Genomic DNA, 25,309 nt, shown 5'->3' with positions numbered 1-25,309 from the left:
ACACAACCCTTGTCCTTGCGTCATTAGCAAGACGTAGGCTCCAACTGTGGAAACGCAACGTTCAATAAACAGTATTCAATCTCCAAGGCTCTAAAATACTCCTCATGGCATATTTACAACAAAAAAAGAAAAACTAGTAACAACTCCCAATCATTTATATTATAAGCCGCAATCATCAAGGTTTCTTTTTGGAGATACTGTTGCATTCCTAAAGAAATCATTCACAGAATTTTTCTTTTATTCCTTTTAAAATACCAATATATCTAATGTTATAAAAGTTCGTCCATCCATTCACGGATCCGTGACTTTCAAACTTTCTCTTACTCCCCCAAAACACAAACTTCGTGGGCGACTCTTGCCCATGAGACTATCACGATAATAAGCACCTAGTCCACGCGGTCCTCCTTGCAAAACCAAAACTTAACCCTCCCGCCTATTTCTTCAATTCTTTCTTTCTCCTTCAATACACGAGTCTTTCCTTTTTTCCGTCACTGGGTTAGTGTTATTAGACGTTTTTAAATATCGGTTCTCTTCTCGAGAAGAAAACTTTTCTTATTTTTATACTTAGGTAACTTTGGCCAAGTGAAGAAGACACGACGATTTCTTAGCTGAAATCGTTACCGCGTGCCCTTTGAGTGTCAAGGTTTCTTGAGATATAGTTATGGCTGGTGAAGGCGGTATAGGGGGGGGGCTATGAAGAGAAATGGTGGGGTGGGGGGTTCCGGTTGGAAGCGCCACCTACACTTAATAGCCTTTAGCGAGGAAGGTATGGAGAGAAGATTCATTGTTTTTTTGAATTTTAACATTTCTAAGGGAAGCGAGAGTATCAAGAGGGAATCACCGGTGGTCTCAGAGAGTTCTGGCTTGAGATTGAAGACCCTCGCGGTTACCTCTCACTTTCCTTAGTGTACGCTAGAGATTGCGGACGTTTTTTCGGGAAGGTAGATGATCTAGTTCAGCAGCGTATAGTTGAAAAGAGGGGCATGGTAGTTTAGTTTGATCATGTCATGTCAGGGAAATCTTGGACGATTAAACTTAACCGTGAGGTTTAATCGCTTTGACCTTTTTTAGTGAGGTTTGATCGGGCGGACAACTTATTTGAAGTTCATCTAAGTAATGAGGTGGGTGTATTTGATTTCTTTTAAAGTGTTGAATAATTTGGGAGATCGCGTGTAATTACGGATCATACAACAGACGAAACTTGTTAAAAGTTCCCTCAGTCCATTTGTAGCGGGTTTAACCCTTTTTGCAAGGATATTTCTATTTTTAGAACGCATCTATAGCCAAAACCTTTGTTGAACTATTTTCCACTTTGGATTTTTTTTTTTTTAAATTTTGCATTTAAGTTTAATATTAATTCACGGGATATCTATTGAAACGAAAAATTATGTTCGGTAGAAAAAGTAAAAGCTAAAAATTTACATCAAAATACCTTAACTTCTTCATTGAATAAAATTTAAATCCGTAGCTTTGTTAATCATCTTTGCTTATTATAAAATAAGAATCAGGATAAACCGCATCGATTTAAATTAAAATACATTTAACAAAAGCGTGCATTCAAAATATGCCAAAGATCAAACTTTAAACAGTTAATCATCAAATTCGAAACTAGTTTTTCACAAAGAATTAACTTGTCAGGCGCTTGTAGACTAAAATCATCCAATTAAAATTAACGAATACTTCGGCGAAAAAGGTTAAGAAACTTGCGATAGAGAGATAAGTTGACTTTTAAGAGCGAAAGCAAACCCTTAACCCTTTCTCTACTTCCACGCTTTCTGTTTTAAGAGTAGACATTTACAAATGACATTTGTTAACAAAAAGAGGAGAGAATAGTGGTTAGGATTTAAGAATAGCTGGTAAGGAAACACAATAGAACGATGGGACAGGTGAAGACGGAGGAGCGACACCGTGAAAAATAATTTACTTAGGGGGGGAGGGTTTCCTTAAAGTTTAAAATTATATACGTGAAGTAAAAATAAGAAAAAAAGAGCCAAGGCCAGCCAATCTCCGAGACTACGTTATCTTTCATTTCCAAAACAAATTGGTGTCAAATATTAATGAGATTTTTATGCCTGGAATATGTAATCCGGCGTGGCGTAATTGCGTTTCTTTAAAGTAAAAGATATTCAACCGCAAAAGCTTTAAAGATTGGCACAGCCATTTTTAAAAAAAAAATTTACTTCTTTTTAAAACGGGGGAATCGAATATTTGTTAATTAATTTTCCGAGGGTCGCGGTTCTTATCTTATTACAACCAGTTCCCCGGTTAAAAATTGATGGAGAAAATATTAAAATATTTTTCTTATAAAGGTGCGATGAAATGTCCCCTCATTTTATTGTCCCTTTTAAACACCAACATTTCTATTATTATTAAATCGTACCTAAAGTGGTGTATAAGTTACCGGTGTGTTGGGGTACCCCAATGATCATATATTTGAAAATAAGGTGTAGAAATTGACCGTGATAAAGCAAACAACGGATGTTTGAGAAAATAATTCTCTTTTTCATTCATCCGTGTGCATTGGGGCCAGACATGGGCCAGGCCAGGACTGACTATAATCCTGCCGCCTTTATAACGTTAAAACCAAATTAAACTAGCATACCCTCGGCCAAATTCGATTAAATAGACAAGAAGGAGGAATAAGAAAAAGCTATTAGTGCAGTCAAGCAAAAAGAGGCGAACATTGTATATACCATAAAAACGTCTAAATTAAACGCCAACCACCAAAGAATTTGGCGAGTTCTCGCAAAATTTAATATTGAAAACCAGTTTAAATTTAAATATTTGTTTCCTATCTTCCTTGAAAATTCCCTAGATTTTTGATGAAATCATTATTTATTTTTAAGTTTGTCTGTTTAATCGTTATTGCACTAATTAACTAATTACTCTAGCCCCGATTGCCGTAACCTCAAGTAAGGGGTATCGTTACAAAGGGAAGAATTGGGGCTATGACATCCTCAAAAGATTCACCCGTATCTTTGATAGAACCCGAGTTATACGTGGAAGCACTTGGCAATAATAACAGGGGCTGCGTGAAGAGACAGCAAAAAGTGCGGTAAAAACTATAGCTAAGAAACTGACCATTGGTCACTTGAAGTCTAAGTAAGGACAGGGAATGCAGGAAGAAAGAGCAAAGGGCAGGAGGTAAAAGCTATTGCTACGACACTGACCATTGGTCACTTAAAGTCAAAGTGGAATTTAGAATAGTTTATTTACGTCCATTTACATTCTATATGGTCTAATAAATTACGGGCAAATTGAATCACGCATCAAATAATCAGACGACGCTGACCAAATGGGGGTATTAGATCCTTCCTTCTCATTGGTCAATTTAATTTTAATCAAAGTCAAAATCTCCTCTTTTAAAATTTCACTCATCTTAGTCTGAGGAAATTAAAATAACTTTTTATCGGCGACATTAAAAAAAAGCGTTTAGTTCTGTTTTTCCGGGAAAAAAAAATAAATATTCAAGCCCATAACAAAAAACACATTTAAGTATACGCCTTTCAAATTCACGAGTGACGAGTCAGGTAGGGATAGAGAAAAATGGCAAGTTCAATGGACAGTCAGTGGTGTTTGCCTGGCCAGACGCGTTAAATACGAGTAAATACTATAGAATTATTTCTATAAACATACAGAGTATGAAATATCGTCAGCGATATCTTAAAAAGCAACACCATGGAATTTCAAAAAAATAAAAAAAATGAAAGTTCAAAAACAAGTTCTTACGAAATACCTAATAATATCGCAGCCAATAAATCGCAATTAAATTTTTGAAACTTTGAAATAGAAAATAAAATATATATACTTCTTTAGAAATTGCTCAAACTCAAAATCATAAAAATCGACCCTTATTAAATATAGAAATTTTAACGGCAAACAAATCATCGATTGCAGTTTTAGAAGGTACCAAATCTCGCCTAACATCAGTTTGAAAAACGGGCCCTTTCTAACATTGCGACGATAATAATAATAAAAAAAAGTATCAAAAGGTGGTATAGAAAAATAACCCTTAAATATTTTTACCAATAGTTATTTAAATAAATCGGCAAAGCTAGAGTTATGTAAACTTGTATGTATTGGAAGTCATAATTTATATTGGTATAATTGGATAATAATCGGGTGGGGGGAAGAGGGGAAGGGGGGACCACTAACAGAAGTACCTTAACTCGAAGATATCTATTAAACTGACTCCCATTATAATTTGTAGGATTTCAAGACATTGTCTTTTCATAACTTCTTGTTAATCTACACCATTTAAAAATAAGCCCATATGAAAAAAACCAAACATCTAAGCGGCATGAATCAAGGTCAAATCTTTGGTATATGGTGGGTAATGAACAGTAGATACGATAAATATTAGTATAGGTCCTCTTAAACTACGTCTCGATCAGTCACGACTTCTGAATTTTTTTTAATTTTTTTTTTAATTTTCAATGAATGAAAATAAACAAGATGGCCCAAGGGCTGGGCCTTAATAGTAATTTTACACGGCTCACGTGACCCCCCGTATAGTTGACAACTAAAAACATTTCTGAAACACAATCGTGTATCCCTTTAATTTCTAATAACGTCACATTTCAAATAATATTAATGAAACTAAATTGTGCACCCCACTAAAGTATAATTTTTAAAAACCATACGAATCAAATAATGTATTTAAACAAAATCCTGGATCCCCTAAACCAGAAATCACTATGACCGTAAGGCGTCCCCTCTATTTTACGAAACCTAACCTAACCATCCAGCATAATCTCTGATGTATCACGCGCACAAAGTGCAGTAGTGCACGAAAATTATCATCTTGTTTCCCTTCACTCAAAAAAGCCCGCGAGATTTAAACTACCTTTCTTTCCTCTCTCTCCGAGCGGGATGCCCCCTCTCCCTCTTCCCCCTCTCACTAATACACGGCTCACGTGACCCCCCGTATAGTTGATTTCCAATAAATCGTACAACTAAAAACATTTCTGAAACACAATCGTGTATCCCTTTAATTTCTAATAACGTCACATTTCAAATAATATTAATGAAACTAAATTGTGCACCCCACTAAAGTATAATTTTTAAAAACCATACGAATCAAATAATGTATTTAAACAAAATCCTGCATCCCCTAAACCAGAAATCACTATGACCGTAAAGCGTCCCCTCTATTTTACGAAACCTAACCTAACCATCCAGCATAATCTCTGATGTATCACGCGCACAAAGTGCAGTAGTGCACGAAAATTATCATCTTGTTTCCCGCGAGATTTAAACTACCTTTCTTTCCTCTCTCTCCGAGCGGGATGCCCCCTCTCCCTCTTCCCCCTCTCACTAATATACCAGGCAGGCAGTTCTCTCTCTACGCGGAGCTTCGTATCGCCACCGCGTACGCTAGCGATCTCTCTCTCTCATCGTAAGCGTACGTTTCGCGGACGCGACCGGTTTCCCTCTCTCTCTCATCGTAAGCGTTCGTTTCGCGGACGCGTCCGGGACAGGGACAGGGACAGGGACAGGGGTTTTGGTGCCGTTTCTTAAATTTTACCGTAATTAAAATTACGTGTAAAATTAAAAAGAGAAATTTTCGGACTATTCAAAAAGGTTGGGATGACGAATCAACGCGAATCTCGCCAAAAATATTCAACCTAAAAAGAAAAATTGTAACCCGACCTTTCGGAAAGAAATTCCAACTTCTTCCAATCAAAAGCCAAAAATTCAATTTCTTAAACTTTTTAAATGGGGATTTTATAATCTTATTAGCGACCTTGATATACTATAGAGCCCTAAATTCTAGGTTGCTCGTACCATGGTTTTGTATAAAAGACAGCCTTCCACATGTTGGATATTCATGTGAGAAATAAACACGGTTAAGATTGGTTAGGGTAAGATAGTGAAGATTTTTTGAAGAGCTCGAGTTTTTTTTTTTTCAATTTCTTTTCATCAAGATCCTTATATGACTTATAAAATTGAGGAGAGTTGGAGGGGGAGAGGTGGGGGTACAGTTATGACATCATTCTCTCCCGGCTTCTTTTCCTTTTGTGTTGGTTGGGGGATCCAGCTCACGTGTGTTTTAATTACACAAATCGTGGTTAAGTTTGACCTTCGTCAGTTATTTAAGAAAAAAAAATTCGTTTCAAACAGGCCGGGATTTTTTTTAATTTTCTGGGTATAGGAAAAATAGCCCATCTTTTTCTTAAATATAATTAGTTTTAAAAATTACCACACACCCCCTACGAAGATCCAAAGATCCAGACAGACAATCGTTATAAATTAGCTCCTAAACATAGTAAACATCAGCGCAACACACTAAGTTTTCAGACTAGGGGGATTGAAACCATTTACACAAAAGGAGGCCACGTATATTTGGTAAGTACTTCACTTTGACCGCCAAGTAGCCTGACCTCATGGTGTAAATGGTATCAATTCTAATATAGTCTGAAAGCTAAGTATTCTAGCCTCGTTTAGTGAACTTTTAATGGAGACACTTTCATCCTGACTCCGATAAAATTACTCCATAAGAGAACCAAACAATGTAAAAACTATATTTCATAATCTAAAATCTTGCCGTCTTGAAATCTCATAAAAAAAGAACCATAAGTTTATAAGATATGTTCCTTCCATAAGTATGACACTACCTACACTTCGTAATTCTAGAGACTTACAGCTCGAGCTAGTTCGAGAACGACGGAAGCGAGTCAATTGAAGTCCTAGCTACACTCGGTGGTTAATTTTGCAGGACCTGAGCACCAGGCGTCGCTTTACCTAGAATCTATGACCTACGTCACTTCACGACAAGCTCCAGTTTCTAAGTTACCAGTGACAAACTTATGGTGAACATATCTTACGCACCAACTTATAAAAATGACCCGTAGCTAATAATTTTAACCCTAGACACGTGCGAGAAATTTTAGTCTATGACTTCAAAGCTTAAATATCTTATCCACTCGTCAATCAATAATAAAACCAACGATTTAAAAAAAAAGAAAAAATTCTTTTTCTAACCCCAAAGGCGTTAAGTTAAAGAGATTCAGCTTAAATTAAGCGACGCATTGTGTTATCGAGGAGAGTGGCAAACCTCTCACGTCTCGAGCCCCGCCGAGGTGAGCGTGGTTAGAAAAAAACTATAAATTTATGAAAACTGCCAAAGCTGATTGACCCCAAAAGACCCGAAGAGTTTATAAAACAGAATATCTCGTAGGCGGACACAAATCCTGTAAAAACATAATCTTAGCTCGAATCTGGCTTCGAGAAGGTCAGGACCAAAACTAACTGGAATCATTTATAACAACGACGGCACAACCATCAGGTTGCAGGGGTACATAAATTATAGTTTAGTCTAGCACCTGAAAAATTGCAGCGCGTTTCATTCATCATTAAAATACCTTTGGTGTAATTTTATTTCTTGAAGAAAAAAAAGGGGAATGCACACCGTTGGGGAGATCATTTGTTTTATAAAAATATACCACACCAAATAAAGAGTAAAAGTGAAACGGCATCAAAGGTTATCATTAGTCGGAAGCAAGGCATGTAAAATTAAATACAGTCACAAGTGCAGCTTGTCAGATAAAAGCGAAAGTGTTAATGCATGTACATTAAATACGCGAACATTGGAGTAATTCGTTTCTTTGATAGTTAAAACTTCCAACTTCTTCATTTTCCAAATTAAGGAAAACAAAAGGATATTAATTATCAGTGGTATAAATTATCTTCTGCAAAGATTCTCAAAGACGTTTACAGGAATTCTTAAGAAACGTCAAAGACTTCAAACATCTCTAAAAGGAGTTAGACCCAAGTATTTTAATTTGCTACTATTCTCATCAGTATTGAATACATTCTCGCTGATAAGTATGGTAATTGGTCAATTCAGCCGTCTCCTGAACAAATATTTACACGATATACTATTAACAATTAAGTTGTCTGTCTGAGTGCGCGCGAAACAAAGCTAACTTATCCCATTATTTTTGTAGGTTCTTGGAGACGTAAACCAGTGGTCGTAGTTAAAAACTACTTAAGAAATCTTTGGAAAACCCCAAAAAGATGGCTCGATTAATCACGATACGCTTGTACATGAAACGGATGGCATTACTGCTTGTCTTACTGACGGCTTTGTATCTCATGTCCCTAAATTTGGAGACTGGTTATTTCGGCAAATACGCCATAGAATCATCCGATATACAGTTCAGTTACATTAATCCACCCGTAGTTCTTCAGTCAAAAATAGAAGAGACTAATAAGGGTGCGACACAATCTCCGCTTGAAGCATCATTCAACTCACGAGGAAGACCCAACTGCCTCAAGGAGGACATCAGATCTGGTTATTGCCAAATACCCAACTACGTTAGCGCTAAAAATGTAGTACGCTTCAACGACAGCGTTACCTTAACAACCCAAGGAACAGTTACATTCTTAATACATATCCGGGAAGTTTGTAAACGTTGGAAAGGTCCCATATCCCTTACGGTCTACGCTCCCGGTTCGGACTTTGAATTAGCCGGAAGTCACGTGAGATATTTAAGAAATTGCGGGCAAGATAAGTGCGTGCGTGATTGGGTCACTTGGCATTTAGTCTACGATGAGAAGCATCGACCCACGGCCATCGGGGACGATTGGATGGCGAGCGATTGCCGGGAACCAATCCAATCAAATGATAGTTACGTTACCAGATTCAAACTGGCGTATCCAATCAACGTGGCGCGTAATGTCGCGAGATTGAACGCGAGGACCAGGTACGTATTCGCGTCGGACATCGAGTTATACCCAAGTCTAAATATTATCCCAGAGTTCCTCAAAATGGTGCGCGACAGAGGCGCTAAAATTACTAAAAGAGAAGTGTACGTTCTCCCCGTTTTTGAAGTCAAAAATCACGTGACATCCCCTCCCACTAATAAACGTCAACTGTTCGATTTGTACAAGTCGAAACAGGCGGTCAGTTTTCATAGATACGTCTGTGACATTTGTCACCGGATACCCGGTTTAGAGAAATGGTTATTTATTAAAATCGGCTCTAACAATTGGTCATTGGACGTCTTCAAGACGACTAAGAGGACCAAGCTCAATAAACTGACTGGTTGGGAACCATTCTTTATCTCTACTAACGACTTTCCTTATTTCGACGAAGAATTAACGTGGAATGGAAAGAGCAACAAGATGCAAGTGGTAAGATTCCAGACTCTACGATATCTTACTTGATTCGAATAATGTTGGTTTGTTTCTTTCCCCCCCCCCCCCAACCATTTTAGGCTTTGGAGATGTGTTTACTGGATTACGACTTTCATATCTTGGATAACGCGTTTTTGGTACACGCTCCGGGTATTAAAATTTACAGTGCCGCCAGAGAAAAAAGCCGAGCGTCTTTCATTATCAAAAACAATAAACGAAAGCGCATAATTCACCATGAACTTAATCAAACTTATGGCCATGCCATGCAACAATGTGTTTAATCCCCCCCCTCCCCTAATGACAAGAGATTTTCTATAAGATGAGTATACATCTATGATCTCGCAACCGCAAAACTACCACCACCAAGTTGTAAAAAAAAAGTTCAATTGAACATACCATAATCTGGTCGTTGTTGTTATGGGGTAGCGATATGTACGAGATGTCCACTTTGAAATTCATTGTCAGGTGTATCATCGATGTAATGATATGCGGTATGATCTCACGGAGATTTTATTAACTGACCTATTAATGTAAACAAAATGTGATTAAGGTTGAATTTTATGTTAAATCTGGTATACTGTCATTAACACTGACCAAATGTTTGTATACCTTATTTTAATTCTCATAATAAATTAATTTGTAAGCGATTATTAAGATTTGATTTACCCTAAGCCTTGGCTTTGTAAGCCTAATTGAAAAATGTTAAATTAGGCCTAGTTTCAAAAATATTCACGAGCTCGGAGCCTCCAGCCTCCAGCGCGCGAGATTTAATTTCCGAATTACTCTTCGTTCATTGGTTCTGTTTGGATCTAACCACCACGTGCAGCCATAAAATGTAGGCCCTAATTAACGCACGTGGAAAAGGCTTAAAACTGAAATACACCTGTCGTTTTTAATAACATTATCAACGCTGATGCGCAAGTACCGGCAAAAACCTTTACTCCTGTACAGATTTATGGAATTTTCAATTTCCAAATAAGTTTCATTTCCAATACGCGTTTCTATGTATAGGTTCAACGATCAATTAATAATAAAACGGAAATATACGTTCGCGTAGATCGAGCAAGGTTCAAAAATTTGCATAGTCAACGCGTTTTATACGAAATTAAAATCAAAAAGACACGTATGTCAATGGCTAGGTTACTTAGTTGCAGTAAGAAACTGCTGCTTTTAGCGGTACTCGTGGCCCTCACTTGCTTTTTCCAGTTAACTATTTACAAAACCCCTATGGTACAAAATGCCCTTAGATACCAACGATCTTTGTACAAGATATCGTTAAGTAATTGGTATAATTACGATCTTCTAAAAGACAAGGATAAAAACGCGTCAAGCCTAACGACGAAGAAGGAATTGCCCAAAAGACTGACAAATTGCGAAAATGGCGAAACTAGAACGGGATACTGCGTCATTTCAAACTACATTCGTGCCAAAGAATGGTCTGGCTTCGAAGAAACCATCACCCTAACTACCCAAGCGACCGCTAACTTTCTACAGCACTTACGCGCAGTATGTACTAGATGGGGAGGACCCATATCCATAGCTGTCTATGTCCCTGGTACCGATTACCAGTTGGCTGGAAGCCAAGCGAGACACTTGAGAAACTGTTACAAAGACGACTGCGTATCTAAATGGGTCACGTGGCACTTGGTCTACGACTTGGACCATCCACCAAACTTTGCGGAATCTCACGATGATTGGCATTCGAAATTTTGTTTAAGTTCCTTGGCAACTGTTAACAATACCTACGCTTCTAATCTAAACTTGGCCTACCCCATCAATGTTGCCAGGAACGTAGCTAGACTGAACGCCGTCACAAAATACGTCTTAACATCGGACATCGAATTGTACCCTAGTAGCAAGATTATTCCGCGACTCTTAAAACTTGTTAAAAACCGAACAAGTACTGGCAGAGAAGTTTACGTTCTACCCGTCTTTGAGGTTATTCCTAGTGTGAAAACTACGCCCAGCAAGAAAACAGAGCTGGTTAAATTGTACACGGCCAAAAAAGCCATAAGTTTCCATAAATTCGTCTGTGATAATTGCCATAAAATACCGTTTTTGGCTGAATGGATATCATTAAACGTTAACCCTAACTCCATGGGAATTTTTAAAACTGTTAAGAGAGACAGTGCTTTAAATTTAACATGGTGGGAGCCATTTTTTGTGGCCACTAACGACTATCCATTATTTGACGAGCTACTTTCTTGGAATGGAAGACTGAACAAAATGCAAGTGGTAAGTTTCTTCAAAACCCCAGAAAGTAAAGACGATAACCTCCTGACCTTCACGGTGTCTTAGGCCAATGTTGTTATCTAAGTTCTAGCCCTCTTAAAACGCCCCAAATGTACCCTAAATAACTTAATTTAATATCTTTTTAGGCCTTGGAAATGTGCGTAAAGGACTACAACTTTCACATTTTAGACAACGCTTTTCTTGTCCACTCACCTGGCGTCAAATATTTTCACACGATGAAAGATGATTTGAAAAAACGTGAACCATTTGTACGAAAAAACTATCAACTATTTTATGGGCTTAGGTATAAACTAAGAAAGAAGTACGGGAAAAAAGTCAAAAATTGCTTTTAAAAAAGAAACCCTACAAAAAATATGAGCCAAGGCTTAATGCCACGAGGCCGCGGGCAGGTCTGAGCAAGGCCCGACTTTATTCATTTTTGATAAGTAGACCTATTATACTATTAAATTATAATATGTACGAATTAATTAATTAACTAACGAATAAATCTTATTTCCCGCTAACTCTATAATAATAATTATTATAAAATATGTAAGAACAATTAACGTACCCATGAAATTTCAAAAGCCGCATTGACCAAAAGTTACAGTTGATCTTTCCAGACACGGCTTCTTTTACGAAATGCTGCGCCGGCTTCCAATTGGCTGCTAGAAAACATCTGTCACAATGGAGCAATAGTTATGGAGGCTAAGCCTCAATTAAATACAGATTTAAGGAAACATCCTTTCCAATCAGCCAAAACTACTCCATGGAAAATCTTACGAAAAATCTGGCCTACTGATTTCTGTTTCGGCGGGATGAATGACGTCACAGTAGACCTAAACACGTGACTATAACCTAAATGGCGGTAAATTTAACAAGAAATATAACAAAAATATAGATTTATTTTACTTAATGGTAGAAATTTGTAAATAATTAAACTCTCGAGTGATGATTTTTTTTTATACAACGCGATAATAAAACCATAATTAATCTATAATTAAAAATTATTGCTTAACATTTTGTAACAAAAAAAAACTGAAATAATTGCTAAAAATAGGCTTATTCTAGATTACGGGGGGGGGAGGGAGAGCAATCTTTAGTTAGTTTAAATCGATGGGAGGCGCGTAGGAAAATCCCTGAAAAGCGTTATCAGCGTCCTGAACGCTAACGCTCATACCCTGCGATTTTCCAACAGAAGCCGGAACTGGTTCCCTAATAAATTCTGGATCAATATTCTTTAAATCCATATTACCTTTCTAATAATTAAAGAATATTTAATTAAAACTGCGTTAAACTATAAGAACCAAAGGGATTAATATTAATTACCACTCCAGGGTTATAAGGCGGCATAATTAACTTAGCTTCGAGATCGGACCAATTAATGCTTGAAAAGAATTCGTGTTCCCTGATTTCGAGATCATCCCTTAAGGAGCCGGTGCGAATTTTTTTATCTTTTTGTAAAAGCTGATTGGTGCGTGGGTGGGTGCGAAGAAAGTGTATTAATTTAGTAATTAATTGAAATTATTAATTAAATAAAAGTAAATTAAATTAAAAGTCGTTAGTTACCCCTTCTAAAAGATTTCTAGCAGCGTAAGAAGCTGTTGGTTTTAACCTTAATGGTTTATTCAGGATATTATCGTACATTTCAGCCGTATCTCGACTATAAAATGGAGGTAATCCATAGAGCATTTCATAGAGGACAGCGCCAAGACACCACCAATCGACTCCTTTATCGTACGCTTCCTTTTTAAGAACTTCGGGAGCGAGATACTAAGGAAGAAATAATTAAAAATTAACATTTAAAATTTTAAAGCTTAAAACTAATTAGCCTTATTCCTGATCAGCGCCACCTACCCATAGCGGCGACTTTGAGAACTACTGTAATCGTCAAGCCAACCAGATGTCGCTAAAATCTGGTGACGTCATTTTTGGTAAGACCCGAGAGTGCCAGTCAGTGACGTCACCAGATTTTAGCGACATCTGATTGGCTTGCCGCTTACAGTAGTTCTCAAAGTCGCCGCTATGGGTAGGTGGCGCTGATCAGGAATAAGGCTAATTAAACAAGATATATCAACAAACTTCAGGCGTTCCGCAAAACGTATTTGTCGTGTCCTTAGCTGATAACCCTTCCTTGCATAAACCAAAATCGGTTAACACAATATGTCCCTGAAATGAAATAAAATTAACTTAAGTAATTAAAATTAAATTCAATTCAATTCAACTCAACTTACCGCTTGATCTAAAAGTATATTTTCAGGTTTGAGATCTCTGAAGAAAATAAATAAATAATTAACTAACTATAACTAAAATAACGAGGTGCAATATTAGTATTAAACAATTAATGAAGATATAATTAAAGTTAATATTAATTAAACTATACCTGTAGATAATGCCTTGTTTATGAAGATAACCCAAAGCGCTGGTTATTTCGCCAGCGTAAAATCGAGCCCTGGGTTCAATAAATATTCTTTCTCGTTGTAAATGAAAGAAAAGCTGAAATTTTATTTTAATTAATATGATTTAATTAACTAATTAAAATTAAATGAAAATCTCACCTCTCCTCCGTTGACGTAGTCGAGAACGAAATAGAGTTTATCCCTAGTTTGAAATGAGTAATGAAGTCCGACGAGAAAGGGGTGATTTAAATTCTTAAGCAAGACATTCCTTTCACTCATGATATGATTTTTTTCATTTCTTTTAAGAATTAGCTTCTTTTGAAGAACTTTCACGGCGTAAATTGATCCTTCGGTTCGATGTTTCGCCAACATGACTCGACCAAAGCTTCCCTTCCCAATTACTTTCAAAAATTCAAAGTCGCTGGGTTTAACGCTAATATAATTAATTAGCATTAAATTAAATTATTTAATTACGCGATTAAATTAATAATTATGAGAAGAATATTACAATTTCTTTTCTGTTGGTCCCAAATCTAGTACTTTGTCATCGGCTTCCTATTGAAAAATATAATAAAACAATACTTAAAAGTAATTAAGAACTTTCCTAATTAAAATTAATTTTAATTACAGCCGCTTCGTTATTATCGTTTGTTTCTTCACTTTGATCTTCCTCCGTTTGTTTTTCTTCCATATTTTTGGTTATATTCAAGAATAACTTTACATCAGGGCTAAAAAAACGCGAAGAAAGTTGGTAATTAATCACTGCAGTTAATGAACTATAATTAAATTCAGCCAACTCTGTTCAAAAACTATACTTACTGATTCAGCAGCCTGGAATCCATCAGCAATTTTTGAACAAAGTTATTTAAACCCTGACGTCGATTTGAAATAAATTCCGGACTGAAATTATTGCCGAATAATCTCCTTCCCGGTAATTTTAGTTGAAGTCCGGGAAACTGACGTTTTAACTACAATTAAACGGTTAAATATAGAGTAATTAAAAACAAAAGATTAATTATCGTCTCACCAGCTCTTGAAGCTTCGAAAATTCATTATATCGTCGGAAAACAAACCATTCCCGTTCACCCGATGCTATAACAACCTTATATGTCTGAAATAATACACTTTAATTAATTACCTAATTAGCCCTAATTTTGTTACGAAAAAAAAAAAGAAATCACATTACGGTAAATTTTTTGTTATTTTCCCACGCTTCTGAATTTGTGACCGAAACTGTGGGGGATATTGAACCATTTGAGGTAAAACTTGATGCCTCTTCAGAGCTATTACTACTACCGCTCTCCATTTTATCTATAAACAAATTACATTTTTTAAATACTTAAGTAACACTTTAAATGTATAATAATAATTTAACTGTAAACTCCGTGAATTCCATAATAATCCATTATATCATGTAAAACTTAATTCACCGCTCGACGCAATAACAACTTATAAAACTACTACAGACTTTAGCTAGCTGCAAACTATAGAACCTCTACAACAAAACGTATGTACCATATTTTGAAAAGGTAACAGTTGGAGGTTGTTGATAAGATTATGGCCTAACTTAGAAGTAACTCGGCGTCGAGCGCATAAAACGCAAATCATTCGAGCTTGGGGTCGGTAGAGAACAGAGCGTATTAATTAAATCGGCACCCTCCCAACAATTAACGTTCGATGCCAATTGTCAAAGCCGAAAATGGCCGAACTTGCGAGAAATAATAAAGTACTTCATCCTTTCTTATCATATTAACATATTAATTTGTAATTTCAAACTTTGCGTTAATTCTTTTTGATTGACATATATTTAGCATTGACATAATGACATTTAAAGCTGATAATATTTTGAAAAAAACCACGATATAACGATCATAAAAATTGGGCAAATGTCTTACCTGTCTAGATCAATCAAGAAAAACTAAAAATTGCGTTTCAAATCAACCAATTATCTAAGTACGTTATTACTAGAGATAGAACCCGAAGATGGGTGGACCAACGAGGGGTAAAAACTATATAGAACTATCGCGAAACTAAAGATTACGAGTTATACACCAATGAAATAATGACAAAAGTTTTGATATAACGCGGGAAGATAGAGTCGAAGGTTATAATAATCGTGTCAGATTATAACCAACGACTGAGCTCATTCAACTAACGTTTGTTATCTAAAATTTAGTGTACTGGTTTATCTACATCGACCATAACAGTTGGAGAATTGAGAGACGACTAAAAGTTTATAAGGATATATTATCTCTCTAGTAAAAAGAGAAGGCGTAAAACGCCTCAAAAGCTTTTTAACAAAAAGATCGTTCTATAATACGAAACAAACAAGAGTTCATTAAATTTTAGAAACATCAGAATTGGGGTACAAAACCGAGAATTAGCCCACTTTCCCGAGTATACAAATCATAAGTAGTCATTATTATGTAATTACCTTTGATAATTGAACCGCGGCTAGGCTACGTGGGTTTACTTATTTATTACACTAAAATTAAGAAATAAATTTTCGAACCTTTATATGCCGATGATTTCCAAGCACAAAGAATATCATTAAGAAACTAATAATACCCGAAACACCGTCTATTTCACTTAATAAGGAAAACTCAATGCAAAGAAACGCTTTTCTAGGGTTTCCTCGTGCAATTTATTTTTCAAAATTCGTGTAGTTGTAGAGCCTGTCAGCAAACGGTCACGTGGCTAATACCTTTCAACCAATGGTTGTACTCGGTTTGTTTTGACACTGACAGTTTCTTGGCGTTTGGCCTAAAAATGGCGCCCTCGAAAGACGTTGTTTACGATTCTCAATCGGTAAACAAACTATTTTAATTACAGCACTTCCTGGACGCTATTTAAATGTACCGCACTTAAACCGTTTCACAAATTATAATGGTATTAATACCTCTTTATACTCACATTTGCACACTCGGAATAATTAATAAACACAATGAGATAGATTACTTACTGTTAAGCCTTGGCCCTGCTGTCATTAATTAAAATGATTTTAATTAATCCCAGTCTGCTGTAGACAATAAAAACAACACTATCATATTTAACGCAACCAAAAATGAGCTTTTCAAGATAACTGAAGGGTATAAAACCCTTATGAGGAGGCTTAAAAGTGGATGGAAAGTTTTCAGGTACTCAACATTGCCCGAGTCTTCGACACTTTGATTTAAATATTTAACTGAAATCGTAATTTAGTAACAAGGAATCAATTTCGTCTGATATCCTATCACAAGCCTCTTTATTTGTGTTGCCAGGTCCCAGAGAAAAATTCACAGAAACTGAGGTTAATTGAAGCTTTTCATACATTATCAACCAATACTCGTTTAATTTTTGAATCCTGCTTTTAGTTCAGTCATATTAGACGTTATTTGGATAATGGCGGGAGTGTTTTAGTGTTACTAGGAGAGGGGGGCGAGAAAAGGTTTCAAACTAACATAAACTTCTTATTAGAAGAGTATGGGATCATGATTAACAATGGTAAATTAATTACGACCCTATGAACCCAAAGATATCTAAAAAAAAAAAAAATAATCATTCTACTAGATTCTGTAGTCAGGACTGTCTACTACAAATATTTCCATCCAAAAGAAGCTTTAGTTTCAAATGGAATTTTAAATAGAGCTTTAAGTCTTGCTGCCGGGAAAATGATCCCGGGAACAGGCACCGAAGACTTCAATAATACTCAGTACATAAATTTCAACCCAATTAGTAGTTTCATTTAAATTAAAGAAATGACTTATTTCTTTAGAGCCCTTTCATTTCTATACCCCTTTGGTGCAACATTAAACATTGCCAAACCGGCAGTGGCCGTTCTTTCAACCGGAAGCGTAGCCTTCCCTCTTAACCGTCCAGTTTGCGCATTTTACACAAATCAAGTAAAGCAAAGGCTTAATAATGTCTAATTTCATTATTAAATTGACACACTTTAATCCCAAAAGAAGAACAATGGGAAATTGGTTGTTCTTGGATCAGCCCATATGTTTTCTGATCAATACATTGACAAAGAAGAGAACAATAAAATTCGGGACGTTATTTTTAACTTTCTAACCAGTGATGATATTAAACTTAATGGAATTGATGCCGAGGACCCTGAAGTATATAATTAAAACTAATTATCTGTTATAAAACTCGTTAATCTCTCTTTAATGAACAGATTTCGGATTATAATATGATTCCTTGGACAGCCAAATTAGCTGAACAACCATTTAGCTGTCTTCAAGAAAGTGACGAAATTCCGACAGACTTTACCAAACTCTTTGATACCCAGTTATTTGAAATGAGAAATAATTTACTCCCCAAAGTGATTAGGTACATGTCTAAAGATGTTTCAAACCCCAAAATGGCTGCCATCCATCATTTGCTTAATCCAAATAAAGGCAGCCATTTTGTTGGTAAAATGGCTGGAAACCATCGTCTGCTTAAACCCAGAGGCAGCCATTTTGTTGGTAAAATGGCTGGAAACCATCGTCTGCTTAATCTAAAGGCAGCCATTTTGTTGGTAAAATGGCTGGAAACCATCGTCTGCTTAATCTAAAGGCAGCCATTTTGTTGGTAAAATGGCTGGAAACCATCGTCTGCTTAATCTAAAGGCAGCCATTTTGTTGGTAAAATGGCTGGAAACCATCGTCTGCTTAATCTAAAGGCAGCCATTTTGTTGGTAAAATGGCTGGAAACCATCGTCTGCTTAATCTAAAGGCAGCCATTTTGTTGGTAAAATGGCTGGAAACCATCGTCTGCTTAATCTAAAGGCAGCCATTTTGTTGGTAAAATGGCTGGAAACCATCGTCTGCTTAATCCAAAGGCAGCCATTTTGTTGGTAAAATGGCTGGAAACCATCGTCTGCTTAAACCCAGAGGCAGCCATGTTGTTGGTAAAATGGCTGCCATCCATCGTCTGCTTAAGCCAAAGGCAGCCATTTTGTTGGTTAACAAAAAAACCCATAAAAACTTAATAAACAACCACATTAACCCATTTTTTTTTTAACATAATCCAGAACATACGAGCAACTGCACATAAAACATGAACCACTGAAACTAATCACCCCTCAATTTGAGACTCCATTACCCGTTTTACAACCAGCCGTATTCCCCCCTTCTTTCCGCGAATTACCCAAACCCTCCTTGGAACTCTTTGACTTGGACGAAGCCTTTAGTTCGGAAAAGGCCCGATTAGCGCAATTAACAAATAAATGTCAAGACGACGATTTGGAATATTACATAAGAGAATGCGGAGAAATTATGGGAGTTTCTAACGAACTTCCGACATCGGAAAGAGACGCTAAAAAGATATTGGCCTTCATTATGAACAGAGTCATAGAATTCCGGAAATTAAACAGAGTAGGTTATTATAATTATTCCAGGAACAAAGAAACTCCGGGATTAATTAATTTGATGATGATGAATTTTACAGGAAGCAGACTTGGAGAATTGAATTAATTAATTAACCAATTAATTAATTAATTAATTAAAGAATTGTCATAATGAAAAGAATATAATATATTTTAAATTTAAACAAATTAGAAGAAAAATGAAGAAGTTGCGAACATCATTTTTCATCACGTTATTATTAAATCTAGTCAGGAACTTGTGATGATGTCACATGAAATCATCAGAGTCTTCATCCGCCTCCTTTGGACATGACAAATTAAATTAATGTAAACAACAATAATAAATAAATAAATAAATAAATAAATAAAGCACTCGTTAATACTAACTTGATTCGATTTCATCTTGCTTTCTTTCATTAACGAAGAGTAATTCTTAATTTCTAATAATTCAGCTTTCCTTTTAGCTTCTTCCTTTTCTTTTTCCTTCAATTCCTTCAGGAGTTGTTTCTTTCCTTCGCGTTCCTTCCGATCACGATCCTCTCTTTCTTGTCTAAAATCTACTTCTTTGATCACTTTAGTCTTATTTAATCGGTTAACAATTTCGTTTATACGTTTTTCAACCCTCATAAGTCGAACCTAGGAATTAATTATGAATTAATTAATTAAAACTTATTTATAATTAAAAATAAGTTATAAATAATATTTACCTCTTTATCGCTATGGAATGCAACTTGTCCCACTTCCATTCCTTGTGTCTTCTTTAAATTGGACCACATTGTGTAAACAACATCAATATTGTTCATTTTGTTACCTGTTAAAAATATTAATTAATTATTTAATGAGTTTTTAGGCCAATTTTAGACCTTAATTACCTTGTATACTATTGGCTTTAACTAACTGAGCGCAATCATCTAATAGAGTTGATGGGATATCATCTAAAGTTTGATTCTGTTTGATAGTATAAGCTTATAAATTAATTAAAATTAAAGTTAAATATATGAAATTACGTTTTGTAGTCTCAAGTAAACGTGGGCGGAAGATAGCTTGTCAACGTGAAACCATACATCTTCCGGCCATCCCCATTTGATAAGGTCTTCATCTACAGTTAAAATGGTTATTTTATATTCAATCATTAGGACTGAAAGTAAGGTTTTAATTACTTTCATATTTATCAGCTCCCATAAAAATTGTAACTGGTGGTGAAACCACTGTAATTAAAAATTAAACGTCTAATTTGGTTACGTTTTTATAGACTAATGGCACCCCATGGTATTTCCCCTAAGAGTTTAATACAGTCGGAACTAGAGGGCTGCCATTACTCTATTTAACAAGCCTGTTCAACAGAAGTTTGCAAAGACTATTTTAAAGCCTAGGTGTTTTATCATTGCGTATTAATACACCTCAGTTTTCTGTACATTGCAAACGTTGCTGAACACGCGTTAGACCTTTAAACCATGAGACCAATGACACATGCCAAGAAATAGCGCAATAATCGAAGAATTTTAATAATTTTCATATAATAAGATATAATTTTACCATTTGACGTAAAGAATAACACCATTTTTCGAAACTAACTTAACTATTAACTAACTTTAACGTCAATGTGTCAGGAGCACGTCATAAAACTCAACCGAGGAGAGGTCAACGGTCAAAGCACCATCTATGTTCTTTTTTGAAAATCAAAAAGCCCGCTTGGCCGGTTTTAACCTAACCATGGAGTAATATTTTTGGAAACCAATCTTTATTTTAAGCCTCTAATAAGGTATTTCATAATCACTCCAGTAAAGCTACTCCATGCAAAAGTCCCTATGGAAAACGACATAAAAAAGTAACGCGGAAGTGGATCAAATTGTAGACGAAAAATGCCGCGGATTTTGTTTTTAAGTTACACTTAACCGCGAGAATTGTTAAAGTTAATTAGGATAATTAAAAGTTGACTAAACTGACGTTAAACCATCCGTATCAATTGGAACCGTAACACTGGTAAAGTAAGTAATTAAAATATGGTATTTTTGCCAAGGCTTATATAAGATTTGAAAAATAATTAAATATTTTTGTAAATTGTAAATAACCGCCATAATTGCGAATTTGCGACCACTTAATTATAGTTTGCGCTTTAAATCCTTATCATAGCGTAATTATAAAATGGAATCTATAAATTCAACACCATCAAAAGCTTTTCAAAGCCCAAATAAACTTGAAAGGTATGTTTGGGAAAATATATTAGCGGGATTATTAAATAATTACGTTACTTAATTGGATTGTTAAGTGATTTGGAAACAACACCCAAAAGATCCGTTCGCATATCAAATAGATCTCCTAAGAGTTCAAAATGTTGTACAGCTTGTTCACACCATATTTCACCCAAAATGCAAAACTCCCCTAAAGCTAAAAAGAACTTATTAACTAAAATAGACCAAGAAAACTCGATCAAACCCGCGAAATTCTATAAACCTAACCAGCAATATCTTAATCCCTTTGAAAGAATGGTTAAGGGGAAACCAAAAGTGATAACATTGCCTGATAGTCCTAAAAAGAAGAAAAGGCAAACTAAAGTAACCAAAAATAGTAAAGCCAGCAAGAAAGAGACTAAGCCTACTGTGAAGAAAATTAAAAAGCCAATGTCTGCGGCTAAAAAGCTGGCTCAAGTTAAGAAAAAGAAGACAAACAAAACTATAAAGGGTGTTTTGACAAATAATACCATCAAACCTTATCTTAATTTGAAGAAACTCAAGGCCTTGAAAGAAAGTGCTACTTTGAAATCAGGATGGAAAGTAACACCTTCAAACTCCCCCAAGAAAATGTCATCTAACAAATCACCCAAGAAATTGACACCTTCAAACTCCCCCAAGAAAATGTCACTAACAAAATCACCCAAGAAATTGACACCTTCAAACTCACCCAAGAAAATGTCATCTAACAAGAAATTGACACCTTCAAACTCCCCCAGGAAAATGTCATCTAACAAGTCACCCAAGAAATTCACACCTTCAATCTCCCCCAGGAAAATGTCATCTATCAAATCACCCAAGAAATTGACACCTTCAAACTCCCCCAAAAAAATTGCATCTGTAAAATCAACCAAAACTGCAACAAAGTTGCCCCAGAAAACCATAATATCACCCATGAAGTCATTAAAGAAAACCAGGTCATTTTGGAATGCAAGAATTAAAAATCTTACAAAATCACCAACTGAATCTCCAACTAAACAGAAATCACCCAAAAAATCAGTTGGTGGTACAAATTCCCCAAGGAACTCTCCAGCCAACACCCCCAGGAAATCTCTTGCTAAAGTTGCTTCACCTAAAAAACTTCAGGCTGGCAACAAATCACCCAAAAACTCCCCCTCAACTTCACCCAGAAAACTATTAGCTGGAAATACCCCTAGAAAAAGACAAGCCCCTCTGAAATCACCAGGAGGTACCCCCCGCAAGAGAGCTACTCTTAATTCCCCAGCAAAATCACCTAAAAACCGAATAACAGTTTTGAAATCACCCAAAAAAATTACTCTGAAATCACCAGGTAAGAAAGGGGGCCTTAATTCACCAACCAAATCACCCAATAAAAAACTGGCTTCACCTAAAAAAATCCTTGGCTCCCCGGAAAAAAGAGGAACTAGGACTCCTTCGCAAAAGAAGTCTCCGACTAAATCACCTAAATCTACTCGGAAATTTTTCAAGAGTGGAAGAGAACCTCAAAGCAAGAAAAAGATTGAAGTTCAGAAATGGGTGGCTTCGCTAACCAAGAAGGGTGGCGGTGGCGGTGGTGGTTTGAAAAGGAAAACTTCAACAAAAGAAAAAACACCAAAGTCAACCTCGACACTTTCAAAATCACCTAAGAAAAGTGTTAAAAGGAAGTTGGAAGAATCTTTAAAGACGCCTAATAAAAAATCAAAAATCATCGTCACAGATGACAAAGAAAACATTGAAAAAGACGTTACCGAGCAAATGAACAATACTAGCGAATTGCCAAATGATATTAACGAAGTGCCTTTAAAAGAGAGTAATAGTCCAAGAAGAGAGAAAGAAAACCTAACGTCCGATTTAATCCCTAGTCCAGTTGTTAAACCCACTCCTGAAATTGCAATTGAAAACGATCAAGATACTTCTAACGAAGAATTGGTGTTGTTGAAAGAACACAACATAGTGGAAAACGAAACTGACACGCAAAATGGTGCTTAAACACTTTATGTAGTTGTTTTTCGCACCTAACTTTACCAAATTCTTACAGAAACTCCGACAAAACCAGTTAAACTCTTTCCGATATTCACCGCTAAAACTAAAACACCAAAAACTCCCAAAGCTCAAAAATCCCCTAAAAGGTAATAAATATGCGTTTAATTTAAGGGTTGGTTCTTCGGACATAACTTAAGAAATCATATTTTCATTTCCGCTCTTAGAAATGAGGATACGAGTCCTTTAAGTCCGACTAAACAACGTCTGAAGTCATTAAAAAAGTTTGCGACCAAAGATCCACCTGGATTGAAACAAACAATAATTGACGCTGGTCAAAAAGAAATTGGCGGGAAAATGTGTTCAACCTGCAATATGGTTTTCACAATCGGCCAATTGGAAGATGAAGATCTACACGCCAGATATCATAATCAGTTTCTTCAAAGGTTGAGATTTACTGTAAGAACCAAAACGTGTCCCGGGAAATTTCTCGATCTTAACATGGCCGACCTTTGACCTTTTTATCATTAAGGGATGGAAATCGGAAAGAGTTTTGGGAGAATTTAATGACGGAAGAATAATTATGGTTACACCCGAAGATCAGAACCATAAATTAAAGAAACTAGAAGAAATTAGAGCTTTTGTAGACGAGTAAATCCCCTTCGTTCAATATATTCTTCTTCCCTCGAACAGTTAACAATTTATTTTGTGTTGCAGATGTTTGGGTTACCCCAGCTGCGCGATACCTGACGAAACATCGGTTTATATTTTATATATTTGTAAACAAAAGATAGTGGGATGCCTTATTGCTCAACAAATCAAATTGGTAAGCGTTATTTCCATCATCGGACTTCGCTAACGATCAATCAAAACTTTGAATGAATGATGAATCATTCAAACAAACAGGCTTATCGAGTTTTACCACCGAAAGATGACCAGCCAGAAGTTAGTTACGAGAATATGCTATGCAGTACCGACGCTGTTCCAGCATTATGCGGTGTTAGTCGCATTTGGACCGCTCCCAAGTATAGACGTAAGAAAATAGCCACGCGTATGTTGGATAGTTTAAGGTAAACTTGAACTTTTTTCATGAATCGATCTACATCGGTGGGTAAGAGTACTACTAGACCTATATTTTGGTTTTTATGGTTTGCAGGTGCAATTTTATCTTTGGTCATTATTTGGCCATCAACGACGTTGCCTTCTCTGATCCTTCCCCAGTTGGAAGAATGTTTGCGGCTAATTACATGAAATGCAACACGTTTCTTGTTTATAAATAAAGATAATTAGATAAAATGTTTGTTTTTTCTTTCTTAGAAATATTTGTGACATTTGAAAAAGATTTTATACTGTTGCACTTTTAAAAAGAAATGCCCTTTAAAAGAAAAATATTAAACTCTTTTTTCTCCTTTCTGAACTAATTGTATACCTTGAGAACTTTTTTCTAACAAATAAAGTATTTTATCACTGTAAAATATTCGTTTTCAATGGCTTTTTCGTTACCAATAACACGCTTTACACTCACACAAAACGCGAGTGAACTGTCAATTCAATACGTCAAACTTTGACGCCAAGGCTTAGGAAAACCAAGACTTAACATTATTATTATTACTTTAAATGTAAGAAATAATTATCAAGCATATTAAGAACATTATTTCAATTAAAGAACGCTCCTTCGTACCCCTATTTCGTACGGTTTTATACGAATACGCAACCCAAACCGGAACCAAGGCTTAAGTCAAATTTTCAAAACTAGGCTTAGCGGAACAAAGGCTTCACATTAACACGCAATCAAGCAGTGAATGATCAAGCATATAAAAAAATTGTATTTACCAATAAATTGTCATGTCACTTAAGTCCAAAAAGTCCCTGCTTTCATTAGGCCTAATTATTAAACAAGTTAACAGTTAATTAGTCCATTAACAAGACTGACCTCGATGCCGCGGTGACTGTAACAAGGCGCAATTTTCAATATACAATGGCCCACGTGTATCCATCCACTGTCCAGCGGCAGCCACTTAGGCAAAACAATT

At 35.9% G+C, this 25,309-nt stretch overlaps 7 protein-coding genes across 16 annotated transcripts in view; 4 read left to right on the top strand and 3 right to left on the bottom strand.

Annotated features, from left to right (window-relative positions):
* Positions 1-9,663, bottom strand: part of LOC149717963 (CUB and sushi domain-containing protein 1) — a 49,851-nt gene extending 40,188 nt beyond the window's left edge. For all 4 annotated transcript variants that reach the window (XR_016368302.1, XM_089841776.1, XM_089841774.1 and 1 more), the window contains exon 1: positions 9,538-9,663. The gene's annotated coding sequence lies outside the window, so the exon portion shown is untranslated. The remainder of the gene's footprint in view (positions 1-9,537) is intronic.
* LOC149717962 (beta-1,4-glucuronyltransferase 1-like) lies at positions 691-9,788 on the top strand. The gene is made up of 3 exons (XM_089841784.1): positions 691-1,121; positions 7,950-9,138; positions 9,222-9,788. Exons 2-3 carry the CDS (start codon positions 8,020-8,022, stop codon positions 9,420-9,422), a joined length of 1,320 nt encoding a protein of 439 aa, XP_089697910.1. The 5' UTR covers positions 691-1,121; positions 7,950-8,019; the 3' UTR covers positions 9,423-9,788.
* A 72-nt stretch (positions 9,789-9,860) lies between these two features.
* Positions 9,861-11,955, top strand: LOC149717961 (beta-1,4-glucuronyltransferase 1-like). Its single transcript, XM_089841785.1, has 2 exons — positions 9,861-11,376; positions 11,520-11,955. Exons 1-2 carry the CDS (start codon positions 10,267-10,269, stop codon positions 11,724-11,726), a joined length of 1,317 nt encoding a protein of 438 aa, XP_089697911.1. The 5' UTR covers positions 9,861-10,266; the 3' UTR covers positions 11,727-11,955.
* Positions 11,956-12,476: 521 nt separating this feature from the next.
* Positions 12,477-16,847, bottom strand: LOC149717960 (serine/threonine-protein kinase Sgk1-like). Of its 3 annotated transcripts, none has more exons than XM_089841779.1 (13): positions 16,735-16,847; positions 14,959-15,083; positions 14,800-14,883; positions 14,592-14,740; positions 14,401-14,500; positions 14,281-14,327; positions 13,932-14,205; positions 13,757-13,869; positions 13,608-13,644; positions 13,456-13,542; positions 12,943-13,146; positions 12,703-12,840; positions 12,477-12,632 (listed from the first exon to the last, which is right to left on the bottom strand). In XM_089841779.1, the coding sequence occupies exons 1-13, from the start codon at positions 16,757-16,759 to the stop codon at positions 12,477-12,479; spliced, it is 1,539 nt and encodes a 512-aa protein (XP_089697905.1). In that variant the 5' UTR covers positions 16,760-16,847. The 3 variants fall into 3 exon arrangements, with proteins under 3 accessions (XP_089697905.1, XP_089697907.1, XP_089697906.1); XM_089841781.1 differs by having other exon boundaries at positions 15,668-16,788; XM_089841780.1 differs by having other exon boundaries at positions 16,285-16,788.
* Positions 16,527-19,490, top strand: IFT52 (intraflagellar transport 52). The gene is made up of 10 exons (XM_089841783.1): positions 16,527-16,580; positions 16,788-16,909; positions 16,974-17,061; positions 17,126-17,255; positions 17,322-17,463; positions 17,527-17,653; positions 17,717-17,872; positions 17,932-18,086; positions 18,772-19,114; positions 19,188-19,490. Exons 1-10 carry the CDS (start codon positions 16,542-16,544, stop codon positions 19,206-19,208), a joined length of 1,323 nt encoding a protein of 440 aa, XP_089697909.1. The 5' UTR covers positions 16,527-16,541; the 3' UTR covers positions 19,209-19,490.
* Positions 19,250-25,223, bottom strand: LOC149717957 (coiled-coil domain-containing protein 25). Of its 2 annotated transcripts, none has more exons than XM_089841788.1 (7): positions 25,110-25,223; positions 20,265-20,312; positions 20,112-20,203; positions 19,977-20,052; positions 19,812-19,915; positions 19,492-19,740; positions 19,250-19,405 (listed from the first exon to the last, which is right to left on the bottom strand). In XM_089841788.1, exons 2-7 carry the CDS (start codon positions 20,284-20,286, stop codon positions 19,373-19,375), a joined length of 576 nt encoding a protein of 191 aa, XP_089697914.1. In that variant the 5' UTR covers positions 20,287-20,312; positions 25,110-25,223; the 3' UTR covers positions 19,250-19,372. The 2 variants fall into 2 exon arrangements, with proteins under 2 accessions (XP_089697914.1, XP_089697912.1); XM_089841786.1 differs by lacking the exon at positions 25,110-25,223 and adding an exon at positions 20,641-20,789.
* Positions 20,898-24,751, top strand: LOC149717958 (uncharacterized). Of its 4 annotated transcripts, none has more exons than XM_089841773.1 (10): positions 20,898-21,092; positions 21,238-21,308; positions 21,374-21,939; positions 22,039-23,277; positions 23,335-23,425; positions 23,504-23,735; positions 23,809-23,927; positions 23,994-24,102; positions 24,183-24,346; positions 24,433-24,751. In XM_089841773.1, exons 2-10 carry the CDS (start codon positions 21,250-21,252, stop codon positions 24,554-24,556), a joined length of 2,703 nt encoding a protein of 900 aa, XP_089697899.1. In that variant the 5' UTR covers positions 20,898-21,092; positions 21,238-21,249; the 3' UTR covers positions 24,557-24,751. The 4 variants fall into 4 exon arrangements, with proteins under 4 accessions (XP_089697899.1, XP_089697897.1, XP_089697898.1 ...); XM_089841771.1 differs by having other exon boundaries at positions 21,374-21,993; XM_089841772.1 differs by having other exon boundaries at positions 21,374-22,135; positions 22,190-23,277.
* Positions 25,224-25,309: the final 86 nt, after the last annotated feature.

This window comes from Phalangium opilio, unplaced genomic scaffold, assembly GCF_054372755.1.
Source record: "Phalangium opilio isolate 3A_F unplaced genomic scaffold, DU_Popi_V2 ptg000003l_1, whole genome shotgun sequence".
NCBI classification, from domain to species: domain Eukaryota; kingdom Metazoa; phylum Arthropoda; class Arachnida; order Opiliones; family Phalangiidae; genus Phalangium; species Phalangium opilio.
This window is presented reverse-complemented; position numbering and strand designations above follow the sequence as displayed.

Bases quoted from the DNA above. Each gene is read 5' to 3' on its own strand.
- LOC149717962 (XM_089841784.1), top strand. From the start codon at position 8,020: ATGGCTCGATTAATCACGATACGCTTGTACATGAAACGGATGGCATTA. The intron at 9,139-9,221 runs GTAAGATTCCAG...CAACCATTTTAG, and splicing joins AGAGCAACAAGATGCAAGTG to GCTTTGGAGATGTGTTTACT.
- LOC149717961 (XM_089841785.1), top strand. From the start codon at position 10,267: ATGTCAATGGCTAGGTTACTTAGTTGCAGTAAGAAACTGCTGCTTTTA. The intron at 11,377-11,519 runs GTAAGTTTCTTC...ATATCTTTTTAG, and splicing joins GACTGAACAAAATGCAAGTG to GCCTTGGAAATGTGCGTAAA.
- IFT52 (XM_089841783.1), top strand. From the start codon at position 16,542: ATGGCGCCCTCGAAAGACGTTGTTTACGATTCTCAATCG. The intron at 18,087-18,771 runs GTACATGTCTAA...AACATAATCCAG, and splicing joins TTACTCCCCAAAGTGATTAG to AACATACGAGCAACTGCACA. The intron at 19,115-19,187 runs GTAGGTTATTAT...TGAATTTTACAG, and splicing joins AATTCCGGAAATTAAACAGA to GAAGCAGACTTGGAGAATTG.
- LOC149717960 (XM_089841779.1), bottom strand. From the start codon at position 16,759: ATGACAGCAGGGCCAAGGCTTAACA. The intron at 14,206-14,280 runs GTAATATTCTTC...TAATTATATTAG, and splicing joins GGACCAACAGAAAAGAAATT to CGTTAAACCCAGCGACTTTG. The intron at 12,841-12,942 runs GTAACTAACGAC...CGCACCAATCAG, and splicing joins CTAGAAATCTTTTAGAAGGG to CTTTTACAAAAAGATAAAAA.
- LOC149717957 (XM_089841786.1), bottom strand. From the start codon at position 20,665: ATGGTGTTATTCTTTACGTCAAATG. The intron at 20,204-20,264 runs GTAATTAAAACC...TTTTAACTGTAG, and splicing joins GGGAGCTGATAAATATGAAA to ATGAAGACCTTATCAAATGG. The intron at 19,406-19,491 runs GTTAGTATTAAC...TCATGTCCAAAG, and splicing joins GCAAGATGAAATCGAATCAA to GAGGCGGATGAAGACTCTGA.
- LOC149717958 (XM_089841770.1), top strand. From the start codon at position 21,250: ATGGAATCTATAAATTCAACACCATCAAAAGCTTTTCAAAGCCCAAAT. The intron at 23,736-23,808 runs GTAAGAACCAAA...TTTATCATTAAG, and splicing joins TTCAAAGGTTGAGATTTACT to GGATGGAAATCGGAAAGAGT. The intron at 23,928-23,993 runs GTAAATCCCCTT...TTTGTGTTGCAG, and splicing joins ATTAGAGCTTTTGTAGACGA to ATGTTTGGGTTACCCCAGCT.